At 46.0% G+C, this 24,614-nt stretch overlaps 1 protein-coding gene across 1 annotated transcript in view; it reads right to left on the bottom strand.

The window, feature by feature from the left end:
* LHCGR (luteinizing hormone/choriogonadotropin receptor) overlaps window positions 1–24,614 on the bottom strand; it is an 836,395-nt gene that overhangs the window by 636,264 nt on the left and 175,517 nt on the right. The window contains exon 4 of the mRNA XM_069236543.1: window positions 21,118–21,192. Within this exon, the coding sequence (XP_069092644.1) occupies window positions 21,118–21,192 (75 nt within the window). The remainder of the gene's footprint in view (window positions 1–21,117; window positions 21,193–24,614) is intronic.

Raw genomic sequence — 24,614 nt, forward strand, 5'->3', positions numbered from 1 at the left:
CACTGGCATGGGCAGTGCAGGGGCCCCCTAACAGGGCCCCAGCATGATTTTCACTGTCTGCTTAGCAGATAGTGAAAATCGCGACAGGTGCAACTGCACCCGTCACACCCCTGCAACACCGCCGGCTCCATTCGGAGCCGGCTTCTATGTTGCAGGGCCTTTCCCACTGGGCCGGCGGGCGCCCGCCGGCCCAGCGGGAAAGCCAGAATGGCCTCTGCGGTCTTTTGACCGCGGAGCGGGAATATGGCGGTGACCGCATGGCGGGCGCGGTCAGAATGACCACCTTAGTCTGTTCGCCAGGGCACTGGTCCACGTTCAATAACGTGATAGGTCTATATGAGGAGTAGAGGGCTAGGTTTCATCCATTCTTTGGAATGGATGAGATCGTACCCACTTGCATTGAGGGGGTAAGTGTTCCGATGTTTGTGAAATGATTGAAAAGTCGTGTCAATATGGGCGCCAGTAGGTCCCCAAATAGTTTATAGAATTCTGGTCCAAACCCATCCTGTCCCGTGGCCTTCCCCACCGGGAGATGGCATATGGTTTGCAGAACTTTAGTAGGGGTAATGTCTGTGTCCAGTGTGTCAGCTGCCACTTTTGGGAGCCTATGATTGCCTCTGCATCCCTCGCGTGTGTGTAAAGGGAGGCATAGAATTCCTCAAATTCCTACAGAATTTCAAAGAGTGTTAGCATGTTCCATGTATGTCCACTCCATTTGGCCTAACAGTTCTACTTCAGTGTCCGAGGTACAGTCCTGATGCCGTAGACTGAGCAATAGGTTCGCTCTCTCCCTCTTGCTTTCTTTGTCGGTTGGTTTATGGACTCTATTGTTACGTTGTCGAGTCTCGCGTCTCGCCCCCGCCTCCTCTTGTGGTCGATCTTGATCTTCATGGGGTTCGACTCAGTGCCTCAGCCATGTCTGGTAGAGATTCTACTTCTTCCAGTGTCCTAATAAGGTGCAGTTCATTTTGCCAGATGTATTGCAGTCTGAAAGGGTGACCCCATTGTATCGAATTCCCTTCTCCTGGAGCAGGCTAGTGATGGGTTGCAGCGTTCGCCGGCATTGCAGCGTTAATGGTGAGCGATCTTGATATAAGTATATTTTGCGGCCCTCTAAGTTGATTGTACTCAAATCACGAACCGCTGCAAGGATTTCTTCTCTATGTTTGTAGTAATGAAGACACGTGAGTATGTCCCGTGCCTGACCCGCGGCCTCTGACAGTCAGCCCACTCTGTGTGTGCGGTCCAGTATTATCTCTTGGTCTTTGAGTGTCAGAGCAACATGCAGAAACAAGCGTGTCACGAAGTCTTCCAGTGGCCTCTGTGCCGCCTTCATAGGGACCCCCCTTGTATGTATGTTGGAGCGCTGCGCCATGATCTCAAGATCTTCCAGCTAGTAATGCAGTTCACAGTTGCTCTCTTGAAGTGAGAGGAGTACCTGTCTGTGGTGGTCCAGTTCTTCCGCCCGTGTGTCATGGGAGCATTCCACTATGTCCATTCTTTGTTCCAGTTCAGCTACTTCCCTTTTGAGTACTTTAGATGTGGTGGCAATCACCTGTATAAGAATAGCAATCTTGCCACAAAGTCCACTGAACAAATGCTCCAGTTATGACTTCGTTATCGGGGTCGTGTCTTTCTCCACCTGCTCGTCTGCAGTTATCGCCAGGGTGTGCTCCCGCCTCTTTGCCGGGGTCTTTACGAAGAGCTCCTTCAAGTTGCCTTCCTTTTTACTTTCCCGTTGTGCCACCATTATTCCTTGCATACAGGTGAGGTCACTTACAGGGAGTTCACGCAACTTCCACCCTGAATGTTACTCCAGACTTTTCCTTTCACCACGATTACACGTAAAATGTTCACTCCCTCCATCCCGTGAAGTTTCCTCGGGGGCATGGGCCTCAGGCGGCTGGTGGTGGGGAGGTTGGCCCGCAACTCCTGTCCACCCATCGACAGGAGTGTCGCCTCAGTGCCACAGGAGTTGTGGGTGCCCTTGACTGTGTGATTCTGCTGATGTGTATGTGCTCTTTTAAGAGGGCCCAGTCACTTCCTGCTCCTCAGGGTCTGGTCCTTCACACAAGCCTTCAGGTTGGCTCCCCCCTGTTAGGCCCTCGCTCATTGTAACTCTGAGCTGCTTTATGTGGGCTGTGCTGCAGACCAGCCATTGTCTCACATGTTGCCTTCTGTCTTCAGTCCTTCTCTGTGCGTTGCTGCGGCGCTCAGTGCCTCTGGTGCTAGGGTGCGGGGGCGCAACACTCCTAGGACACAACACAGGCCCCACCATCCTCCTGGATCCCCATGTGTGCCTAATCCACAGGGGGGCCAGTCACTAGGCGTCACACAGCGATGGTTTGTCCTCTGTGCACCCCTTGGCCCCTCTCAGGGGGCCTCCAGGGTCCCAGAAATGGCCACGAGGCGTGCTCTCAGTGTCCCCTCCACCCCCGGGCAGCCAGGCCCACCAGCAAGTCCAGGCCGGCCACCACGCAAGCCATCCTTTCTTCCCCCAGCAACCTCGAGGGGGGCACTTCACCTCCCCAGTAGTCCGCAGGGCAGGACGGGGTCTTTGCGGGGCTCCCTCAACCCCACTGGAACCTGCCCGTCTGCTCCGTCCCTCCGGGTCTCACAAGGCTGCCATCTTAGTTGGGGCTGTGATTCACAGCATGCCGCCCTGCCACTCTGCGGGCCCCTCTGGTCCTCGGAGGGACTCTCCCTCACTCCCGAGGCCCCAGACAACTCTCCAGTAGTGTGGTGGGCACTCTAGGCGGCTTCAGCCACTTGCAGCCTGATCGTGAAGGCGGAGCTCCACCACTGCTCTCCTACCTCGCCGCTATCTTGGCTCTGCCCCCTGATTTTGCCATTAAACCACGTTTTAGAAATTAGCTACAGCTATTTTCCTAGCTTTTCCCCAATCAGAGATAGGAAAGAAAGACTTTAAAACCATCCAGACCTGTTCAAGGAAAGGTCTAGCAAGGTCTACACAGAGAAATTGCTTTTTGGTTCTATTTCACTGTGAAATCACACTAACTCCAGTGTGTAGTGTGCCCTATTTTTATTCACTAGCACACTGGCCCTGGGGGCTTACCAATCATATTTAGGAATGATTTATGGATATGTAATAATAGGCTTTCCCTCCATGGCCAAAGGACTTTAGCTTGCCGTATGTTACTGCAGTGCATTTAAACTGCAGCCCAGACGGAGCACAGCAGTGCTGCTGGCAGACATATGTTTCTGTCATTATGTGGGTGACCTAAATATAAACTTTTGTCCACGTGAACTGCAACCTTCCATGTTTTTAGTGCATTTTGCAACAAAAGAAATGGGCTCTAGCGGCACCAATGTATCTAAATTGCACATCAACAATAATGCCTCAATTGTTAACTTTGCTAAAATTGTCAATTGTTATTGAATATGTTTCAACAAATTTTTTGTATTGTGTGAGTACTTGTAAATTGATATCTCCTCTTAAATACCTCATAATATAAAAATATCTAGTGAGAGTAGAACAGATACATCTAAACAAGTTTATTTTTAGATATAATAAATAAATCTCAAAGTTATTTACAAAAGATTGTACACCATCCTTGCCTACACCATCTAAATAACTTGTGAGTTTGGCATCCGGTTGAGTTTGAAACAACGGTCCACAAGGGAATTGTCATTTTAAAATCTTTTTGGCTATATATATTTTGAGAAGCCCGCTGGGAAGGTTTTAAAAGGGCATTTCACTTGAAATGCAATCCAAGCAATAACTTTTAGTCACTACACTCTATACCGTAGACTCCATATCCAAAGATTGGACGTTTATCCCTTTGGCTGAAAAAAGGTGACAATATGTGCTCATTGAGGCATCCATTGGTGGAGAATATTTTTTACCTTCCTGAGTGTGAAGGCAAGATTTTTCCATGCCAGTAGAGACAATAGAATGTTTGAAATCTCTGCTTAATCCTGCGAGGGACGTGACTTGAATGGAAAGGAATATTTTTTCTTTTTCATATGCCCTTTTCACATCTTCATCTAATTTGAATCTGAACAACGTCTTACCTCCTAAAGGCCCTGTGCACAAGGATATGTTTTCAGGTTTGCATGTGTTTTCTAGTCTCTCACCCACAATGTAATTTTGAAATATCTTAGAAGAACTTCATGTAAAAACAGCTGCACGACATAAGTCAAATATCAATCTGTTCCTCCATAGAAGACTGAGCTTCTGTGCAGTAGGTCTCTTCTTCATGAGCTAATAAAGCATAGAGAAATCCTGTCATAGAGATTTAGTTACTGCTGGGTATAGTCCTACATGCATAGGTGGCATGGACTCTGCATACACCATTTTTAACCATGCATTCTACTTTTCGGTCTACTGGATAACTTGAAATATTATCTTCCAAAGATAGAGAGATATGCCACATAATGTTCAGGAAAATAGCATGCACTGGAATCTCATCAGATAGTCATAATCATTGTGCACCACTACTACTAGTACGTTTTTCTTGATCATGCCATTCCCTTTTAATAACTGATTACATAGACTAACTGGGAAAAAAGGTTGCTGCGCGGCACATGTGGAGTGATACTCCTGCCCCAACTCCTGATGTTGGGGTTGGGGCATCAGACTCCATCCCGTATGTGGCTGGGCAGGTGTGTATGGCCAGGAGGGGGGAGTGGTCCGGCAGTTGATACAGCACACTCCCTGTGCGCCAGATCTACAAGCAGGGAGGGAGTGGCTGTGACACATTACGGGATCTTTATCCCAATAATATATTTGTTACTCTGATGGATGCAGTGAAAACATTTAATTTGGGACATGGGCAATTCTTGCAATTCACCAAACTAGCAGCCACGACACTTGGTATTTGACCATCTTTCCCGGATGCCCCAGAGGAGTCACAGACATTGGTGACTGCTTAGCATGGCCGGGTGTAGTAAGTGAATCTCCTTTGTGTATGGGGTGCTGTGGGAGGATATCCCTCTTCAGCCCTAGTGGTCCAGGGCAGATGGCAGGGCATGCTAGGTGAACCATTTACGGACAAGGATTGGGAATGCATCCATGAGGCAGTGAAGACTACCTCTGAGAATTGAGGTTTAAATTAATACAATACAATGTTGTACACCAGGTGTATCTCACCACAGCCCACTACATGCTATTCACCCGGGGCGGGTGTCCACCTGCCCACGCTGCTCAGCTGGTGGAGCAGATTTTGTGTACATGTGCAGTGGTGCCCCAAGCTGCACTCATACCAGTAGGCTTTAGTTGATAAACTAAAAGTGGCCATGGGGTGGGGAGTCTCCAAGGATATTAAGTATTGTCTTTTAGGTCTGATGCAGATACACAAGAATAAAGTCCTTAGTAGGAGGTTTTTGGTGCTGGGGCTGGGGCTTGCTCAGCATAGGGCAGCTATGTGATGGATGTCCACTAGCCATCCAGAAGTGAATGAATGGATGAGAGATATGACTGACTGGGCGGTGGCTGAACGGAGCCGCATGCAGAAGAGCTTGAGAGACAATAAGTTGGCAGATGACTGGGAGGCCTGGGTAGCAATGCTTACTGAATTACTGGAGCCACCGGATGCTAGGTCACCGTGAGTGCCAATTGGACAGAACTGGAATGCTGCTAGTGTGAAGTGGTCAGGGCCTGAGAATGGCAAGGTGCGAGGGTGTGTGGCAGTGCTGCCATGCTGGGTGAAAAAAAGCACACAATTCTACCCCTGGGTCTGATTACTCCGAAGCACGTATCCCACCTTCCCTCTTTGTTGACCCCAGAGAATGTTCATTCTTCAATCATAAGCAGCAGTTGTGGTAGAGCAGAGTGGGAGGAGGGTGGGGCTAGCTGGGGTGCTGTATCTAGGAATATATTGTGGAATTTATTGATTTATTTTACATATTAATAAAAACTTATACTGAAAAAATACGAATTACATAGAATGTTGATAACGAATTTGAAGGTTGCTCATATTTATCAAAAGAACTGAGTCTTCCTCAGGTGTGATGAGATCTCCCACTTGGGGAGATCGTTGTGAATATAGAAGATCCAGTTTGTATAACACCATCAACTGTGGCAAAGCTTGTATATTTTTTTTTTAATATAACCTTGACTCTTTCTGCTAAAGCAGAGATACCTGACCTTATTTTGTTTGCTTGTCCTGCCACTCACTAAAAAGCAGGGGGGGAAAAGAAAATGCTTTTTGGACTTTTCCCTCATAATCAGTTTCAAAGCTGGACCCTAAAGGTCAGCTGAATCACACTCACCAAGTTCAAATGGGCCTAAATGGCGAAAAAAGCTACACTATGTAGCTTAGCCATAGCTCTTTTCCGAACAATACTTCTAGGATTCCTAAAAATCACAGATTGTTATTTCACAGACATCTTCCTTTCCCTTCTATAACTGTGTAACTTTTGCCTCTTATATTTTTACACAACTTCCTGTCTAGTTGAATGTTTTAATTTCTTGTTTCTCAAGTCTGAGAGAATTTTGATGCATGATTTACTAAATCTTTACCTCAAAAGGTAAAATCAACATTTGTATTTTTAATTCTTTAATCACTGATTTATCAAAATGATTTCAGTTTGCAAAGGATGTTTGGTCAAAATTGTCTTTGACGCTCAAACATGTCTCAGACCTGCCACTGCAATGTCAGTGTGTGCAGTCTTACACTGCCATTTCGACCTGGCAACAGTACCCACTTTAATTCAAAGTACACACGAAAGTACGGGGTTCTCTAGAAGCGGACGTCGCGGATATTAGCGTAGTCCTAGGTTGTATGTATTCCTATTTGGAAGGGTAACGTCAGTGGAATGTCAGTTGGAAATTACCGAGTGGAACAGCGAGGGGTGGGAAGAAGGGAATTTCCTTTTACGGACTAGGTGGTCTCACACACTATATAGTGTCATGCTTCATCATTTGACCACCTAGACCCACCCAGGTAGGACAGTGCCACCTGGGCGGACTCAACCTCACTGTTAAAGGAACAGGAGGGAGTGCGTAAATAAACTTGTTTCTGGAAAGATCGGGATCCAGCTAATCTACTGAAAAACTAAAAACACCTAAGCAGACACCTGTGAAGAGCAACAAATTTAATGGTGGTGTCTGTCTGGTGTAGTTAAAAAGGGGGGTTGGGACACCTCTGTGAGGACAAGGACTCACAGGGTCACCTAACTAATTACTAGCCAACATGTTTCTGCCCTCAAGCGTCACAAGCGGTCCAAGGAGAGGACGAAGTAGGCGCACGGCGAGCGTCCCCTTTGATGTATGTGTGACTATAAGGGGACACTCCCCCTCCTGGATACCAGAGGCTAGCTGCCTCTAAGAAAAGGGCCGCCTCAAGGTAATTCCTTGGGTAATGTAGATCATTCTTTTTTCATTTTCTCACTCTTTGATTTCCCCATAGAGTATTTTCCTCCAACGTGAGACGTAGGGATCCTAGGCCCTGACGAATGCCCCGAGACCTTCATTGGCTTACTTTTGAGGGCAGAAACATGTTGGCTAGTAATTAGTTAGGTGACCCTGTGAGTCCTTGTCCTCACAGAGGTGTCCCAACCCCCCTTTTTAACTACACCAGACAGACACCACCATTAAATTTGTTGCTCTTCACAGGTGTCTGCTTAGGTGTTTTTAGTTTTTCAGTAGATTAGCTGGATCCCGATCTTTCCAGAAACAAGTTTATTTACGCACTCCCTCCTGTTCCTTTAACAGTGAGGTTGAGTCCGCCCAGGTGGCACTGTCCTACCTGGGTGGGTCTAGGTGGTCAAATGATGAAGCATGACACTATATAGTGTGTGAGACCACCTAGTCCGTAAAAGGAAATTCCCTTCTTCCCACCCCTCGCTGTTCCACTCGGTAATTTCCAACTGACATTCCACTGACGTTACCCTTCCAAATAGGAATACATACAACCTAGGACTACGCTAATATCCGCGACGTCCGCTTCTAGAGAACCCCGTACTTTCGTGTGTACTTTGAATTATAGGGAGCTAAGTACGGAGTGTTCCTCCATAGTTATCCCCCCTCCTCCCTCTTCCTCTCTCCATGTGTAATAACAGTACCCACTTGCCAGGCCTAAACCTTCCTTTTTTATGTATGTAAAGCACCCCTAATGTAGGCCCTAGGTCGCCCTATGGGCAGGATGCAGTGTATGTTAAAGGTTGGACATGTAATGGTGTGTTTTACATGTCTTAACAGTGAAATATGACTACATTTGGTTTTTGCTGTTGCAAGGACTATCTCTCTCATAGGTTAACGTGGGGGCTGCTTTAAATAACTTTAAAGTGAAGATTCCCTTTGGGGGCAGATTGAAATCTGGAGTTTGGTATCTCTGAACTCACAATTTTAAAAACACATCTTTTAGTAAAGTTGTTTTTTAGATTGTTAATTTGAAAATTCCAATTTTAGAAAGTGAGCATTTTCCTGCTTTCACAATTCTTTTACTCTGCCTGTTTGTGGATTCCCTGTCTGGGTTAGTTTGACAGTTGGGCTGTTTGTGAATCCCCTCTCGACCCTGAAACAAAGGGTGCTGGTGTGTAGCCTGCATATCCTGATGAGCCATATGTGCTAGAGTGAAGGGAGGAGTGGTCACCTACACCTGAATGGGCTGTGCCTGCCCTCTCAAAATGCAGTCTACAACCCCTTGGTGTGTATCTGGGGCCTGACCAAGAGGAACCTCTGCCATGGAGAACAGCTGAAGAGCTGAGAAGAAGTGCTGCTCCTGCCTGCGACTGTACTTTGTTGGTCTATCCTGCAGTTGCTGCTTCTGCCTGTGAAAGGGGACAAAGACTGGATTTTGTTGTGCATTCCTGCTTGAGAAGAATTTCCAAGGGCTTGAACTGAGCTTTCGTCCTGTCTCAGGACGATCAAAGACTTCCTCTGCCAGCACCTGTACTCTATGCTGAGACTCCTCCCCTGCCAAGTGGTGCCGTATCCAGTCCCTGGGCCCTTAAAAGATGAGGTTGAGAGAAAAACAGCTGAAATCCACGCTCAGAACGCTGTGCGGGGACATTTTCGATGCACTGTAGGAGTCTGGACTGGTGTGTAGTGGGTACCTATGGTCCTTACAGCTTATACCAGGTCCAGTTATCCCTTATTAGTGTAGTGTAGGCAGTGTCTAGAAGCCAGGCTCTCTAGAGGTAGCTGTGGATGAGCAGCCAAGGCTTATCTAGGAGACATGCAATACCACCGTAGTCACTCTTAGTACTTGCATACATGAAAGAAACACTCAGTGTTACAAAAATAATGGTACTTTATTTTGGTTACACAAATACTAAAAATACACAATTTATATATACTAGTATGCAGAAATAGGCATAAAATCAGTTAGAAAACAGTGCAATTAGTGAAAATCACAACAGTTAGAAATGGGCTTGGGGGAGCACAAACCATATACTAAGAAAGTAGAATGCGAAGGTTGGTCCCCCACCTAGGCAAGTGTGGTGTGCAGAGGAGAGCTGGGAGTACTAGGAAGCCCAAAGGTAAGTACCACAACCCACCCCAGCGTCCAGGAAACCAGGAGTAAATCACAGTAAGTCTCTCAGAACACTCACAGAGAAGTAAAGAATATTTCAAAACCCAGAAGAGACTGCAAGACACCAACAGGGGATTCCTGGACAAGAAGACCTGTGGAAGAAGGGGACCAAGTCCAAGAAGCACATCAGAGTCCAGGAAGGGCAGGAGCCCCTACCCACTAGGATGAAGGTGCAAAAGATGAACCACCGGTGAGGATGAAGACGAAGTTGAGTTCCTGCAGGGTGCAGGTGATATCCCACGCCGAATGGAGGATTGCAGTCGGGTTTGCGTTGTCGGAGTCCGCTAACAAGCCTTGGCACACGCAAAGTTTGCGGTTAGCGGAAAGTAGCACTGCCGGGGACCAGGAAGGACCAGGTGGACTATACCCAGAAGGGGGAATCAGAAGGGGCCCTCAGCAACATAAGAGAGCCCACAGAAGACCAGGCAACGCTCACAAGAGTCCCACAGGACTGGGACACGAAAGTTGCAGAAGAGGCCCACGCAGCACTACGAGAAAGGCTCCGACGCAGCCGGAGAACAACCCAGGGAGCTATGCTTCACAGGATAAGGTGCTGGGGGGGATGGAGCTTCAAGATGCACAAAGATCTTGGAGGAAGAATGCCAACAAGCTTTGGCAGCTGAAAATGACATGGTGCACTGGAGTACTGTCCTGCGTGGGAAGGTAAGGGCTTACCTCCACCAAAGTTGGACAGTTGGAAGAGAGGACCAACGGGACCACTTCAGTCCACCACCCGTGATGCAGGATCCATGCAACTCAGCAGGAGAGGGGATCTATGCAGCCGGTCGTCATCGCAGTTGGTGCGTGCCTGCAGAAGCAGGGGAGTGACTCTTTCAGTCCAAGGGAGATTCCTTCTCTCTTCTAATGCAGGCTGAAGACAGGCTGTCCTCAGAAGATGCACGACAGAGGAAATGTTGCAGTTGCTGGAAGGAGCCGGAGATACAATGTTGCAGAAGGCATCTTGCTTCTTTGTTGCAGCTTGTGGGGTCCTGAAGAGTCCAGATACAGTTTCTTCAGTCAGAAGTTGAAGTGGAGGGAGCAGAGGATTCCTGCTGGAATCTTGCAATCCGAATCTGAGAAACCACCCAAAGGAGAGACCCTAAATGGCCCCGAAAGGGGGATTGGTCGCCTAGGGTCACCTAGCTGAGTTACCACCTATCAGGAAGGGGCGGCTCTGATGTCACCTGCTGGCACTGGCCACTCAGATGCCCCCAGAATTCCCTGGCAACCTTGAATCCAAGATGGCAAATCCCAGGGACCCTCTGGAGGAGCTCTGAGCTCCACCCCTAGGGTGGTGATGGACAAGGGAGTGGTCACTACCCTTTCCTTTGTCCAGGTTTGTGCCAGAGAAGGGACTGGGGGGGTCCCTGAACCAGTGTAGACTGGTTTATGCAAGGAGGGCACCAAATGTGTTATTATTATGTAGCTGGACATAGGTAGTGACCTATGTGCATTGCACACGTAAAATGGCGTCTCCGCTCTCACGAAGTCTGGGAAAATGGGCCTGGAGTAAATAGGGGCACCTCTGCTAGTGCAGGGGTGCCCTCACACACAGGTACTTTGCACCCTACCCTCTGGGCTAGAAGGTCTACCATAGGGGTGACTTATAAGTGACCTGGTGTAGTGAAAAATGGCATAGAAAGGGTGCTTGCACCTTTTTACGCAGGCTGCAATGGCAGTCCTGCAGAAGCCTTTGCATCGGGTCCCTATGGGTGGCAAAATATATGCTGCAGCCTAGAGGGATCCCCTGGAGCCCCAATGTCCTGGGTACCTAGGTACCATATAATAGAGACTTATAAGGGGGCACCAGTGTGCCAATTGTGGGTGAAATACAGAGTTTTGGGAGAGTGAGCATAATCACTGGGGTCCTGGTTAGCAGGATCCCATTGAACACAATCAAGCACACTGCCATCAGGTAGAAAAAGGGGGTAACCATGCCAGGAAAGAGGGTACTTTCCTACATGCAACATCTGCAACGGGGCTGATAAACGATGCGCCACCGGCTTCATGGCTGAAATCGACGCTCCACCTGTATCGTGGCTGGGATATCATTGCATCTCCGCTGGAGAAATGACACACAACACCCGCTTGCGGCTGCTGATAACGACGCAAACACCACGCAGCGTGGTTTTCTAGTACTGTGTGACTGGATCTCTCACGCATCATCCCTGGGCATCAAAGTCATCCCGACCCTTCGCAGATCCAAGGTGCCTCACCTGGAAATTGACGCATCGCTCGCTTGCGAGGGAGAAAAACAACGCATCGCAGACCCGACCGGAGAAGAAACGACGCATGGCCTCACTTGCGATTAAGGAATCGACGTATCGCTGACTTTTACGACGCACGCTCGCCTGTGCAGCTTTATTTTTTATGCAGACCAGTTACTTTGTGTAAAATCAATGTTTTCATTGTTTTTATTAGAGTAAAACTCTTATTCTTTTGAAAATTCATGTCTTGACTTGTGTATGTTGAATTTTTGTCATTTTGGTCTTGTTCGATTTAAATAAATATTGCCTATTTTTCTACTATGGTGTGGTGTCCATTTTGTAGTGTTTTCTCTGTTTTACTGTGTGTGTTGGTACAAATACTTTACACATTGTTCCCAGGTCAAGCCTTTCTGCTTGTGCCAAGTTACCAAGGGTGTGAGTGGGGGTTAAACAGGTGTGTTTCTCTTTTGCCCTAACTAGAGTGAGGGTCTTTGCTTGGACAGGGGGTATCCTGACTGCCAACCAAAGACCCCATTTCTAACAACCCAAATTATCTGATGGTTTAAATACATCTCACAATCAACTTGTTGAAGGGAGCCATTTTCCCCAAGGACATAGCCCTTTAATTATTCTCTTTACTCTCTTATTCTTTGTATTTGCAGTGCCTAGTTCACCAGAACTCACAGTAGCTGGGTTTTTACTTATTTCATCATATTCTGGCCATCAATGTCCTGGGGATGACCTAGCAGTGGGCCAACAAAATCTTTTTCTGCACTTGCTTCCCTAAAGCTTGTTTCTTCCAAAAACATAATTAGCTCTCAGATTTAGCTGAGTCTTGATGCTTCTTTCGAACAACTGCGGACTGCTTGTGAACTGATCATGCCTGAGTCTTCCACAGAGGCTTTCGTCATTGTCCAGCTGAGTTGATGCCTTAATTTTTATTATTGATCATTAAATAGCTGACGTCTTCAATGTAGCTTACTCTAAAAACTTCCCATGTGCAAAAGATTACGGTGTATATTACCAGATTCCATTTCTTTCACCTATCACAGCAATCACCTCATAGCCCTTATCAGGTCTGTATTTACATTTTTCTAGTTTAGCATCCTCCCATTTCCATGTTTTCCATTTTTACTCTAAGATCTGTGATGGTGAAGTATCTACCATTGCCTCTTAAATCTAAACTTCCAGTATTGCCCCCTCTGGTTTTCAAAATCCAGGTTAGGTCATAAGATTTATGCCTTCTCTTTGTCCCTTCTGTGACCGCCATTTGACTCCTACTCTGCTTAACTCCGTTAACGTTACAATAAGAAGTTTGATGCTTCGCTTAGGAACTTTACTTTCGCTCTTGCATGAGATTCAAAAATACTTCTGGGTGCTTCCTCACACTAAAACGGATTTACTCTAAGCTATCAGTCAGTTCTCTACCCTTCAAGTAAAACGAAGAGTAAGATCCCTTCCCTGTGACTCTCATGATTTCATACTTAACACACCTGAAATTGTTTACACTCCAAAACGCCACTCTCCATGTGACCCCTACAGTGAAATTCAAATTCAGCAGTGTTTGAAAAATATGTTTTTGGTTGTTGTCTTAACAGCTACACATGTGAATCTTAACTGGATTTTTCATAGTTTTTTGTTATCTTTTTTTCTTATGTAGGTAGAATGAAACCTCTAGATTCCCTGCATAAACACTCTTCTCCACTGACAGTAATGCATGCCAGGAGTGTCTCATGGCAGCATGACACCAGCGCTCGGATTGGTCGGAGTGCCAAGCCAGGGTGCTCCAAGGCAGAGTGGGAGTCTCTGCCTACTCTCTCCAGCCCAGCAAAACAGTGCCAGGTTGGAGACAGCCTAGTGCGCATGTGTGTTTGACCGGCCCGAGATGGTGCACTCCCCCTAGGTCCCTGTCATCGCCCGTGGCCCGCCCCTTTTACAAGTAAACGATAATAAACATGGTTCATCATTGTTTTCTTGCAAAAGTTTTGCAGCTGCTGGTGCTGGCGGGGGCAGCGCTGCTCCGCCTTAGCGGAGGAGCCGTGCCTGATACATGCACTGTCTCTAAAGACCCAGTCAGCCCCTTACCACACAATCAACAGCAGAGCAATGTGAACATAAGAGCCCACAACACCTCACAAGAGCACTTCCTCAGCTTCCCTAAAACTCTCCCTCATTCTTCATTCAGATAGATTTCTAGAAAGACCCAGCTCAAAATGCCCAAGTGTAGTGGAGCGAGCCAAAGTGTGTCACCAGAGTCTCCCAAAGCTCATCACTTCTTTCATAAATGCTGACTCTAAGTTGAGCTTAAAATCCTGGACCTCACCTATCTGTTCATAAACAGGAACAGGAAAGTTAGCAACCATGCTGTTCATGCAGCCGTCTCCGTCTGCTACTGTGTTATTAACTTGATATGTACCAGGGAACACACCCGTAATTGATGGGGGTCGGTGGGAACACAGTTAAATATGTTTCCTCTTCCAAAAAAGTACAATAAAATTGCAGTTGAACATATGTACAATTGTGCTTACAAAAGCTACTTCACATTAAATGAGGAAGCTCACAAACGTTTTTCAGGAAACCTTCGTGCATGCTTAGCTTTGAAATGTGTCCATGCAATTTAAGAAACCTGCGGGTTTCCAAATATATTTGTGATCAAGTGTTCCGCCTTTTCAAAGAAATTACCTTTTGTAAATCAGATACAACCACCCATCGTACCTCCTCTCCCATATCTTTGCCATCTTTCAGAAAGCAGAGATCAGAAATTGTACAGGGCAACAGGGAAGTGTTACTGAACACTTCTGTTGCACCTAGGGTGACCACCTGGCACTGAGGCAAATTCTGGACAGGACTGTAAAAAATTCAGGACAAAGGGTCAAAATTCAGGACAAAAATTCAGGACAAAGGGTCAAAATTCAGGACAAAAATTCAAGAACAAACATCAATTTTACAGACACACGCAAGAGAGGCCATGCCTCACTATGTGGTCAGTGCATTTATTTACTCTTTTTTAACATAGCACTATTTATTCACTGTGGACCTTTTGTGATTGCCTCCTGGTCTGCTACATTCAGGTGTCACATTAAGTCCTTGTTCAGTAGTAAATTAATGCCCTTCACGGCAAGGCCATCACCCCTACCCAAATCTACCCGATCTTTCCTGAAGAGAAAGTAACAGCAAAATTTTGATTATGTTTCTGAACATTTCAAAACCCCTGGCAAACAGTTTGGGAAACATTAAGGTAATTAACCTTATGCTAGTTTAAACAAAATAAACAAAAACATCTGGCTTACCCCAACCGCCCATGGACTTTCAACCAATTTTTTTTTAAAGAGGCAGGGCAGATGGTGTGGATGACAGTCTCACACCTAATGACAGGATGTGATGTACCCATAACTTGTCTGTAGTCTCACTGCACTAGAGTGTATGTTTGGGACTCTACATTTATCTCAGAAATGGGAGCCCGGACTACCAATCAAAGGTAATAAAAGAGGATGAAATTGAGATCAAATGGGAGATCCACGGCAAGTAATTCAAAGGGTTGTTGCTAACAACTGGATAAATAAAGGAGAGAAGAACAAGGTGGGACAATTCCTAAACTCAGACAACATGGGTCCACCAAGACTATTTGAAGGTATTGGGTACCTGGGGAGTTGTCTGCACACAGGAGCGAAACAGAAGGGGCACTGTCAAGTGGCTGAACAATCAACACCCATCCACCTGGGCAAACTCTTCTGGTGCAATGGTTCGCTGTTAGTGCTTGTGCCAGCTTAGTCCGTGTCTTTATATGGTTTTGAAATTGAGCAAAAGCCAAACTAGAGATCTGGGTTATCCCTAAGTGTCAAGTACACATAGAATCTTCAAAATATTTGGGATGTAAATTGCACAAACAAAATTTTCAATTTTTTTCAAATTTAATTAGTGTTTCTTTAACATATGGCACTGTTTTCGCCTTCATACACAATTAGATCTCAGATTGAACTGGGAACCAGTTACCTTTTGATACCTAATGATTAATATCTACCATTCTTACACTGATTTCCAGGATGAAAATCTCGGCAGAGCGAACGGTCCCTCCAAGCCCAGTTTGCTTTTTGGTCTTCTCTTCTGCTTTCTGTAGAGGCCATGTGGCACTAGCGAAGATGGTGTGCTACCCCAATGATAGTATTATTTTGCAAACCTTCCCCTGCTCGTCCTTCATTCCTTCTTCAGACAGGCCACACATCTGATTTGGTCGCTGCGGCGCCATCTGGAGCTCTTTCCACTCTAAAGCTAACTGTGACTGCGGGTGGATTAGATCTTCTGGACTTAGAATGCTTTTATTCAGCTGCAGATGTCCAATGGGTGGCTCACTGGCTTTCTGCCCACCTCCCTGCATGAGATGGGGTTTACCAATAAAGACTTTTAAGGAAGGCTTAATGCACTGCTCATCGTTTCCTACTGACCATTCTATGGATCACCATCCGGGGTTATCATGCATGGCTTTCTCTTGCCTTGCCAGAACCTGTAAACTCACTGACACGAAGAAACCCTATGCTCCTGCAGTACCTTTGCTAAGCCTTCCCACTCGCACAGGATGGCTGTGCTCAGAGCAACTCCATCAGTGGCATGTTGCAGGTGTCTTAAAATTGGGAACTTTGTTTCTGAACAGTGAGCTACTAAATTTCCAAACCCTTGTGGCAGACTACCATCTTCACCCCGGTCAACTCCTTACTTACAACCACCTTAAATAATCATGAAATGCCCTATTTCATGTCTGCTACCTAGCACTAACCCTACAAGAGGTGTGCCAGAAGCTCTGTACCATAGGAAATGGTGGCAAACTGATGGAATGGGTGTACAGACCTTTCCTGCAACATGGAAACCACTCCAGGTCTTCTTGTCATACTACCTGGGTGATTGGTGTAGCCAGACCTCTGCAAGATATGGACTAAAATACTGGACTTTCTCCACAAAGTATCCCACAGCTGTCACTTTAAGTAAATTCATAGTGCTTCCTTGTGAATGCATTCTGCCCGTTGCTTGCCATTGGCCTTGTGGTTTGTAACTCACAATTTGTTGCTTTCAATTTGCTGGCTTTATTTGTTTTAGGTTATGCAGCTTGAATTCGTCCCTTCCCTTGCCAAAACCTTATTTACAGTATCCTGCCGAGTGCTCCCTTTCTGTAAACAGGCCTGTAAATCTTGTTCTTATCTTATCATATTTGCTGTACATTCAAAGAATAAAGTCAAATGTCAGGCTCTGTCTTCGATGGGAACTTAGTGTTTCCTTTCCTTTCTCTGACTTCAAAGTGAGAGGATTTATGCAACAATCTTGCTGGATACTGGGGTTAGGAAAGAGTTTTTTCTATCACATGACAACATTTAAATAGACTTCAGAATATATCAGAATTGAAAGTACAAATCAAGCACATTTTTGTTAATTCTGAACTGTGCTAGAAACAAATACCTTTACATGATTAAAACAAATCATTGCATTAGGTGATGCAATTTCCACACATCATCGTCTGTGCACAATATAGTTTGATTTGAAAAACTGTATATCTGTGCAAATGTAATGGTCATTTCAATCAAAAATGTGTTGTCTGTATTGGCAGTGTGTTACCACACCATGCATGCTCCACTCCACTCTGCTCTGCACCACTCCACACCACTGCACCCTACTCTGTATCACTCTGCTTTACGCCACTCCATGCCACTGCACTCTTCTCTATTTGGAAACACTCCACATTATGCCACTGCTCTCTATGCTACTTCACACTATGCCTCTCTACTCTACTCTGTACTACTCTACTCTAAGCCACTGCACTTTACGCCTCTCTACACCACTGCGCTCTGCTCGCCTGCACGCCATACCACTCCAGTCTAGGCAACACCAATCTAATCCGCACAACTCCACTCTCTGCCACTCTGCAACGCTCCACTGTATGCCACTGCACTCTAAGCTAATACACTCTATGCTACTGCACTTTACTCTGTAACACTCAACTCTATGCCCCTGCACTCTACATCAATACACTGTACATCATTCTAATCTACTCTGCACCTCTGCACTCTATGCCACGGTACTCTACACTACTTTACTCTATGCCATCACACTCTATGCCACTTTATGCAACTCCACTCTAACCTGCACTTCTCCACTCTAAGCCACCTCACTCTACTGTGAAATAATCTACTTTATGCCACTGCACTCTGTGTCACTGCATTCTATGCCACTGCACTCTACCCTGCACCTCTCCACTCTATGCAACTGCACTCTACTCTGAAACAATCTATTCTACGCCACTGTACTCTATACCACTCTGACCACTGCACTCTAGTTCAATGCACTATACACCACTGCAAGCTGACACTCTGCAACACTGCTCTGGCCGCCACTATAATCTACACCACTCTGCTCTGTACTACTGCATTTTACACCAATATACTCTATTCCACTGCATTCTATGCCACTCTACTCTGCCCAATGCCACTCTGTGCAACTGCACTCTACACCAGTGCACTCTAAACAACTGCACTACCCTTTACTCTGCACCACTGTACTCTATGCCACTGTTCTCTGTACCACTCTACACCACTGCACTGACACTCTACTCTGCAACTCTGCACTCTACACCACTCTCTCTATGCCACTGCACTCTAGGCACTATACTCAACACCACTCTACTATACTCCACTCTGCACCATTCTACACCACTACACTCTATGCCACATGAGTCTACTCTGCACTCTGACACTGCACTCTGCATTACTGCACTCTCTGCTACTCTATTGTGTGCCACTCTACTCCACTGCACTCTACCCCATGCCACTCTATGCCACTGCACTCTGCGCCAATGCACTCTAAACAACTGCACTTTACGCCACTGCCCTCTACTCTGTACCACTGTACTCTACGCCACTGCTCTGTGCCACTCTACTCCACTCTTCATCACTGCACTGACACTCTACTCTGCAGTGTTGCACTCTCCACCACCGTACTATACACCAATGCACTATGTACAACTGCATTCTATGCCACTGCACTCTATGCCACTCTACTCTGCATCACTCCACTCTACAGCACTTTGCCCTACTCTGCACCACTCTACACTACACCACGGCACTCCCTGCAACGTGAGTCTACTCTGCAATCTATGCCACTGCACCACTCTACACTACTGCTCTCTCTGCCACTCTATCGTATGCCACTCTACTCCACTGCACTCTATGCCACTCTACTCTGTCCCATGCCACTGCACTCTAAACCACTGCACTCTACGCTAACGCACTCTAAACAACTGCACTGTACCCCACTGCACTGTACTTTGCACCACTGGGCTCTACGCCACTGCTCCTATACTACTCTACTCCACTCCACACCACTATGCCACTAGCTTTAAGCCATGCTGAACAGCAGCTACTCTGGTGTATAACATGGCTAATGGCTAAAACACATTAGCAAAGCCAGTAACTCTTTCGTAGATGAGACCTATTGCTTTGTCAATGTTTGTTAGTACTATGAGGTACAGAAGTACCTGAAAGAACTGTAAAAAATACAATTACATCATAATAAAAGCTGCTACAAAATGCGCAAATACATTTTGGATAAATAAAAAAAAAGTGCTTCTCAAATACAGATTTGAATAATATACATTTTTTTAGCACTAGGTATAAACTGTATAACACTACATTAAAACCACTCCACAGCTCACCTTGGAACACCATTACAATACCTCTCTGAAAGAAATATCTTTGCCACCAGAAAACTTCAAGTGACTCCTTTTAGTAAAGTCAGTGCAGGTTTTCAAGCCCCTTTGTATTTGCAGATTTACCAGTTGCCCACATTTGCATGTCTTTAGGGAAGGAGACCTCCTGGCAAGAAGGCCTTTTCTTATCTGTCTGCCCCTCCCTCCCTCAGAGCACAGGAGACTCCCTGCCTTCCAGCCCAGCTGGGGAAACTGATCTGCCCGTAATTTCGCCCTGCCTCTGTTGCCCTTAAGGTGAAAGGCTAAAATTACGGACAAATGCCGTCCGTTAAAGCTTTCATCAAGGACAACGGACAGCAGGGCGAAATTAAGGACAGTCCGTGAAATTTACGGACGGGTGGTCACCCTAGTTGCACCGCAGTACGTATTTAATATTGTGCTTAAACGTAATACTGACATTGCTGTTTCAGTGTTTTTTCCGTACTTTCCTGCTCTTGAATGTACACCATGACTCCATAGGAGGTGGGCTACGCTGGGTATATCTTAATTTTAGCATGTGGAGGGGTATGGCACATTTTTGTGAATCGATAGATGTGTAGTAATTTGGAGAGCACGTACTTTGGATTCAGCTTTCTGGAATGGAATACTGAATTTTGCGTTTCTGCCAACAGATTGAACAATATTATCAACGTGTGTAGCAAGGTTTCAAGACATGTCACAAATCACCCTCAATCCCTTTGGATAGGGTATATATGTCCAAATAATGATGTATCAGCCAGTCTTATGGGTCTTTATCATTAATGGGATGGGTTTTCAGTGCAGCATCATTGTTATTATATTTGGCAGTGTGCCATTCATATGTTAGAGATCATTATTTAAATCGTGTTTATGAATATGCTCCTACTTCCATGCCTGGATGTTCGTTACATTATACACAGAGCTGCTTAACAAACGGGCGCAGAAACAGGGTCTTACTATGACTTATTAAACAGACTGATATATCATCCTCCCCCCCCCCTTGGAGAAACAGTTGTAATGTTCTGACCAGCCGCTTTCCTTCACCTTCCGATTCGTAACTGCCTTCCGCGTTCTCTCCCTACCAACCACCAGGGGCGTAGCTTCGGGGGCGTTTGGGGTGTTACATACCCCTAATAAATGTATTTCCTCATAAATGGTTGGGTAGGGGTGCTGTCAGTCGGGTATGGTGAAGTATCTGTCGAATTTCACCACGATTTTAACATGCGTACTGATGAAAACGCACATACACGTTCCATCTATTTTGAAAGTCCTCTAAAATGTTGGTTATTTTACAAAATATTGTATTTTCTCTTACTAGTCTCCTACCAATTCGCATTCCTCTCCCTTTCCACTGCCCCATAGGACCCTCCTCATGCACCCTGCAGGTCCTATAATGTATTTTATCATATGCCAGCGTGATTGTTGGGAAAATATGAAGCTCACTTGCCCCACTGCCCCACTTCCCCCGCCCTATCGTATTGACCAATGCTGCTTTTCAAACAAAGGTGAATTTTGCCTCAAAAACACCGTCCTTGATCTCTCAGACTAACATTTAAAAATATGATCGCCACATTAGAGCATTAATTGCCTGCATTTCAACTATAACTACCTAAATACGCGAATGTGCTTATGTGTACTACTGTCTGTGCTTACGTATCTAACTGTGCGTAGACAACTAAGAGAGAAAATAAAGAAAATTCCTTACAAGAATTTTAACCGCGGGAGATTTGAAAATGCTCCATTTTCAATGTGCACCAAATGTTTTGTGTTCCGGATTAGTCTGGAAGAAGATAGAAGAAAAGATAACGTGTTATGTGAAAATAAACACCTGTTTTTACTTCTGACTTTACAATTTAAATTTAACATGCACTTACTGAAACACAATAATGCAAATTTGTGCAAAACCTAATTAATCAACGACTGCACAGTATAATCGATGCATGCAAAACTCGGTTCATTTGACGACTGAGTGCATTAAATCATTGGGTGGTGAAATATTGGATTGGTTATACCTTAAACAAAATGCAGAATATCGTAGATTACACATAAATTTCCCATTCTAAACGAAACGCCCCTACATTTATGATATGAAATAAATTAACACGCATTTACATATAGCATTGTTGTCACATCGGTTTCTTTAAATAAATAAATCATTTAATGCTAATTGTAGCCTCATTTGTGTAATAAGTGCTGAGCATGAGCACTGGCCATGTGGGCCAAGGTTTCAACCGATTTACACTATTGTTCTGCAGCACAATGATTTCGCCACTTGTTAAACAACATAGATATCTATTTTACGAAGTGGCTGATGTAACACTGTTCAAGGGCAAAATGAGTGATCTTTAGGTAAAAGGAGAAATAGGGGTTAAGAAAGAAGTGTAATGTCAGGGGCGGCCCCTCCATTAGGGTGGAGGAGCATCGCACCCGCCAGCAGCAGGAGCTGCAAATCTTTAAAAATAAACTACCTTTATTAGAGTTTTAATTTTAAAAGCGGGTGGGGCCATGGGGTGACGAGCAGTGAGGGGAGTGCACATACCACTGCCCTCATTGCTCACGCCGGCCGGCCAAACACACATGCACACAAGGGCTCTCTCCAACCTGACACTGTGTAGCCGAGTTGGAGAGAGCTGTCCCACGCTTCCAGTATGCATTGGAGTGCCCAGCCAGGGCTCTCCAGCCAGTCATAACGCTGCTTTGAGCAGCATTATGATTGGCCGAAGGGCAGGCTGGGAGCCTGCAGTGCAGCGGAGAGCAGTGGCGGCGACGTCCACGTAAGTTTTTAAAACATTTTATTTATATTTGATTTTTTTTTTCTATTCCCCCTAGCCTCTCTACTTTGTCAAGTTACCAGCTGCAACTGTGTAACATTTATTTGTACAGAGCATCCCTTGCTTAAGCTTGTGTTATTTCTTCACAAACCATTGTCTCCATACTTAAGTAGACTAACTTTAAATGGATAGATGATCATTCAGAATTTGAGCCTCTTGCTTACCTAAATAGATTGAATAAATTACCTTATGTACTGCTCTCCTAGCTGTTAGGGATACGAAGCATCAGATCACAGGTATACCAACTTGTAAAGTGAGAATCATAGCATCAGGAAACGTTTTGGACAGTAGCTACTTACACAATGCGCATGTATGCCTCACTTTATTTAGTGTTGGTTACAGCACTGAGTTTCCAACATCAGAGCTTCGGCTGGCTCTACTTTTTCAAACCCTTTACCAGGTGGTCCATCCACCAGTAGGCCACTGGGTCACAGTGCCACGTTCCCGTACTTTTAAGGGGTTGTGACTATCATTGATTTTTCTTTCCTAGTACTGCCCTACAAGGTATGCCGGTCCTAGGAAGGAAAACGTGATAGGGTCTGTGAAGCTCAGTGGCAAAGCTCTCTTCATGTTAGGATGGGGGTTTGTTGGTGAACAGGGAATACTGAGAGGGCCGAAAAAGCATAACAGCTGTGAGAAGAGGCCTCTTTTTGCATGGTTAGCCGCCCACTTTTTGCCTGATGTTGATGTGTCCTAGAAGTTGCAGTACCCAAGGGCCCTGCTAATCAGGTTCCCTGGGCCAGAGCTCATTCCCTAAATTTGTTGTTATGCTTGGCAAAATTGGATACACTCTTAAATATCACTGTAAGACCGTAGTAAATGGGAACACCTGTACCCAGGGCATGGGCTATTAGTGGTGGGCCCCTGAGGGCAGCAACACTAATTGTGCCACCCTCTATGGCTCTGCACCCAGATGCACCCAGCACTGCCATTGCAGGCTGAGTGTTCCGGGGCAAACCTAAAAAGACAAATTCGACATGGCACACTCCCTGTGTGCCCTGTCCACCCTACACTGCATATGTTCTGGGTAAGTCACCCTTCTGGTAGGCCTTTCAGCCCTAAGGCACAGTGCACCATACTATATGTGAGGGTATAGTTACATGAGCAACATGCCCCCACTGTGTCCTTGCCCAACCTGGGAGATAGTGAGTGAACAGAGCAGCCATTTTAAGTAAATGTACTGGACACTGGTCAAACATGAGTTCCCCAGTTACATGATTGCCACTCTGCATCTTGGGTTGTTTGGTATCAAACAACTCAGAATGATAAAACCAGACTGATAACAGTATTGGATTTATCCCTAAATGTACCCAGGGGTCACCTTAGCGGTGCCCACTGCAAAAGCTAACCTGACTGGCATGGTTGCTGACCGGTTCCATCCAGCTTGCCACCTCCATACAGCCAATATATAAACCTTGGGTGGAGAGCCCTGTCTCTCTGGTTCGTAAGACAATGCCCTTCCTAGGTGGAGGAGCTAACACCCCCTCCCCCCGAAATGTGCATTCCCCTGGCGGTGACCTTCAAAGGGCTATTGCCCTTGAAACTCGAGCCCCCAGGCCTGCTGCTAGCAGCAGATGGCTTCTCCCTTTGTCAACCCCCACTTTTGGCATGAGCAAAGGCGGGAAACCACACAAAGGGTAGGAGGAGGGGTCTCACTGAGCATGCACCACCCCTAGGGGCATGCAGGCAAAATGGACCCTGCATTTCATGTTCCTCTATGTTGGATGGAAGGAAAATAACCAATGAGGTTTAGGGAAGTGACCCTTCCCACAGGAAGTCGTCACTGTAGTGGGTGTAGCCACCCAAGGGTAAGTGTCCTATTGGACACTTCAAGGCTCACCATGAAACACCCACTAAATTCCGTATTTAGTGGGCTCCCTTAGACCAAGAGATCAGATTCATCAGGAAGAAAAGAAGACAGCACCAAAGAACTCGACAGCACTAGAACAGATGACCTGCTGCACCAGAAGAGGCTCCAGGACCCTTGCTTGCTGCACCAGAGTCTTGACAATCGCCACTGTGGAGGAGCTAACCACTGGGCCGACCTCAAAAGACCCAGAGGTCCTCCAGGCTTCGCAAACAGCCCAAGAACTCCCTCCTGGGCGGAGGCACCACTAAAGAAACCAAAGAAACCTGCAAAGAACTAGCAAACTGGTGAGGGTCACTTCACTGACCGGACGATATCTCGGCAACCGGAAGTCGCAGCCAGACCTGTTGACACACCAATGACAGACCAGACGAGACCTAGAAGTGTGCCAACTTTGGTGGCACTGCGCCCTCCCATGGCCAAGTTGTGCCAATACCCCAGGTACTGGTCAGTGCACGTCGGACAATAGCAAAAACAGCTCCCCCAGAGCTGCAACTAGTCCAG

Source organism: Pleurodeles waltl, chromosome 5 (assembly GCF_031143425.1).
Source record: "Pleurodeles waltl isolate 20211129_DDA chromosome 5, aPleWal1.hap1.20221129, whole genome shotgun sequence".
In the NCBI taxonomy this organism is placed as follows: domain Eukaryota; kingdom Metazoa; phylum Chordata; class Amphibia; order Caudata; family Salamandridae; genus Pleurodeles; species Pleurodeles waltl.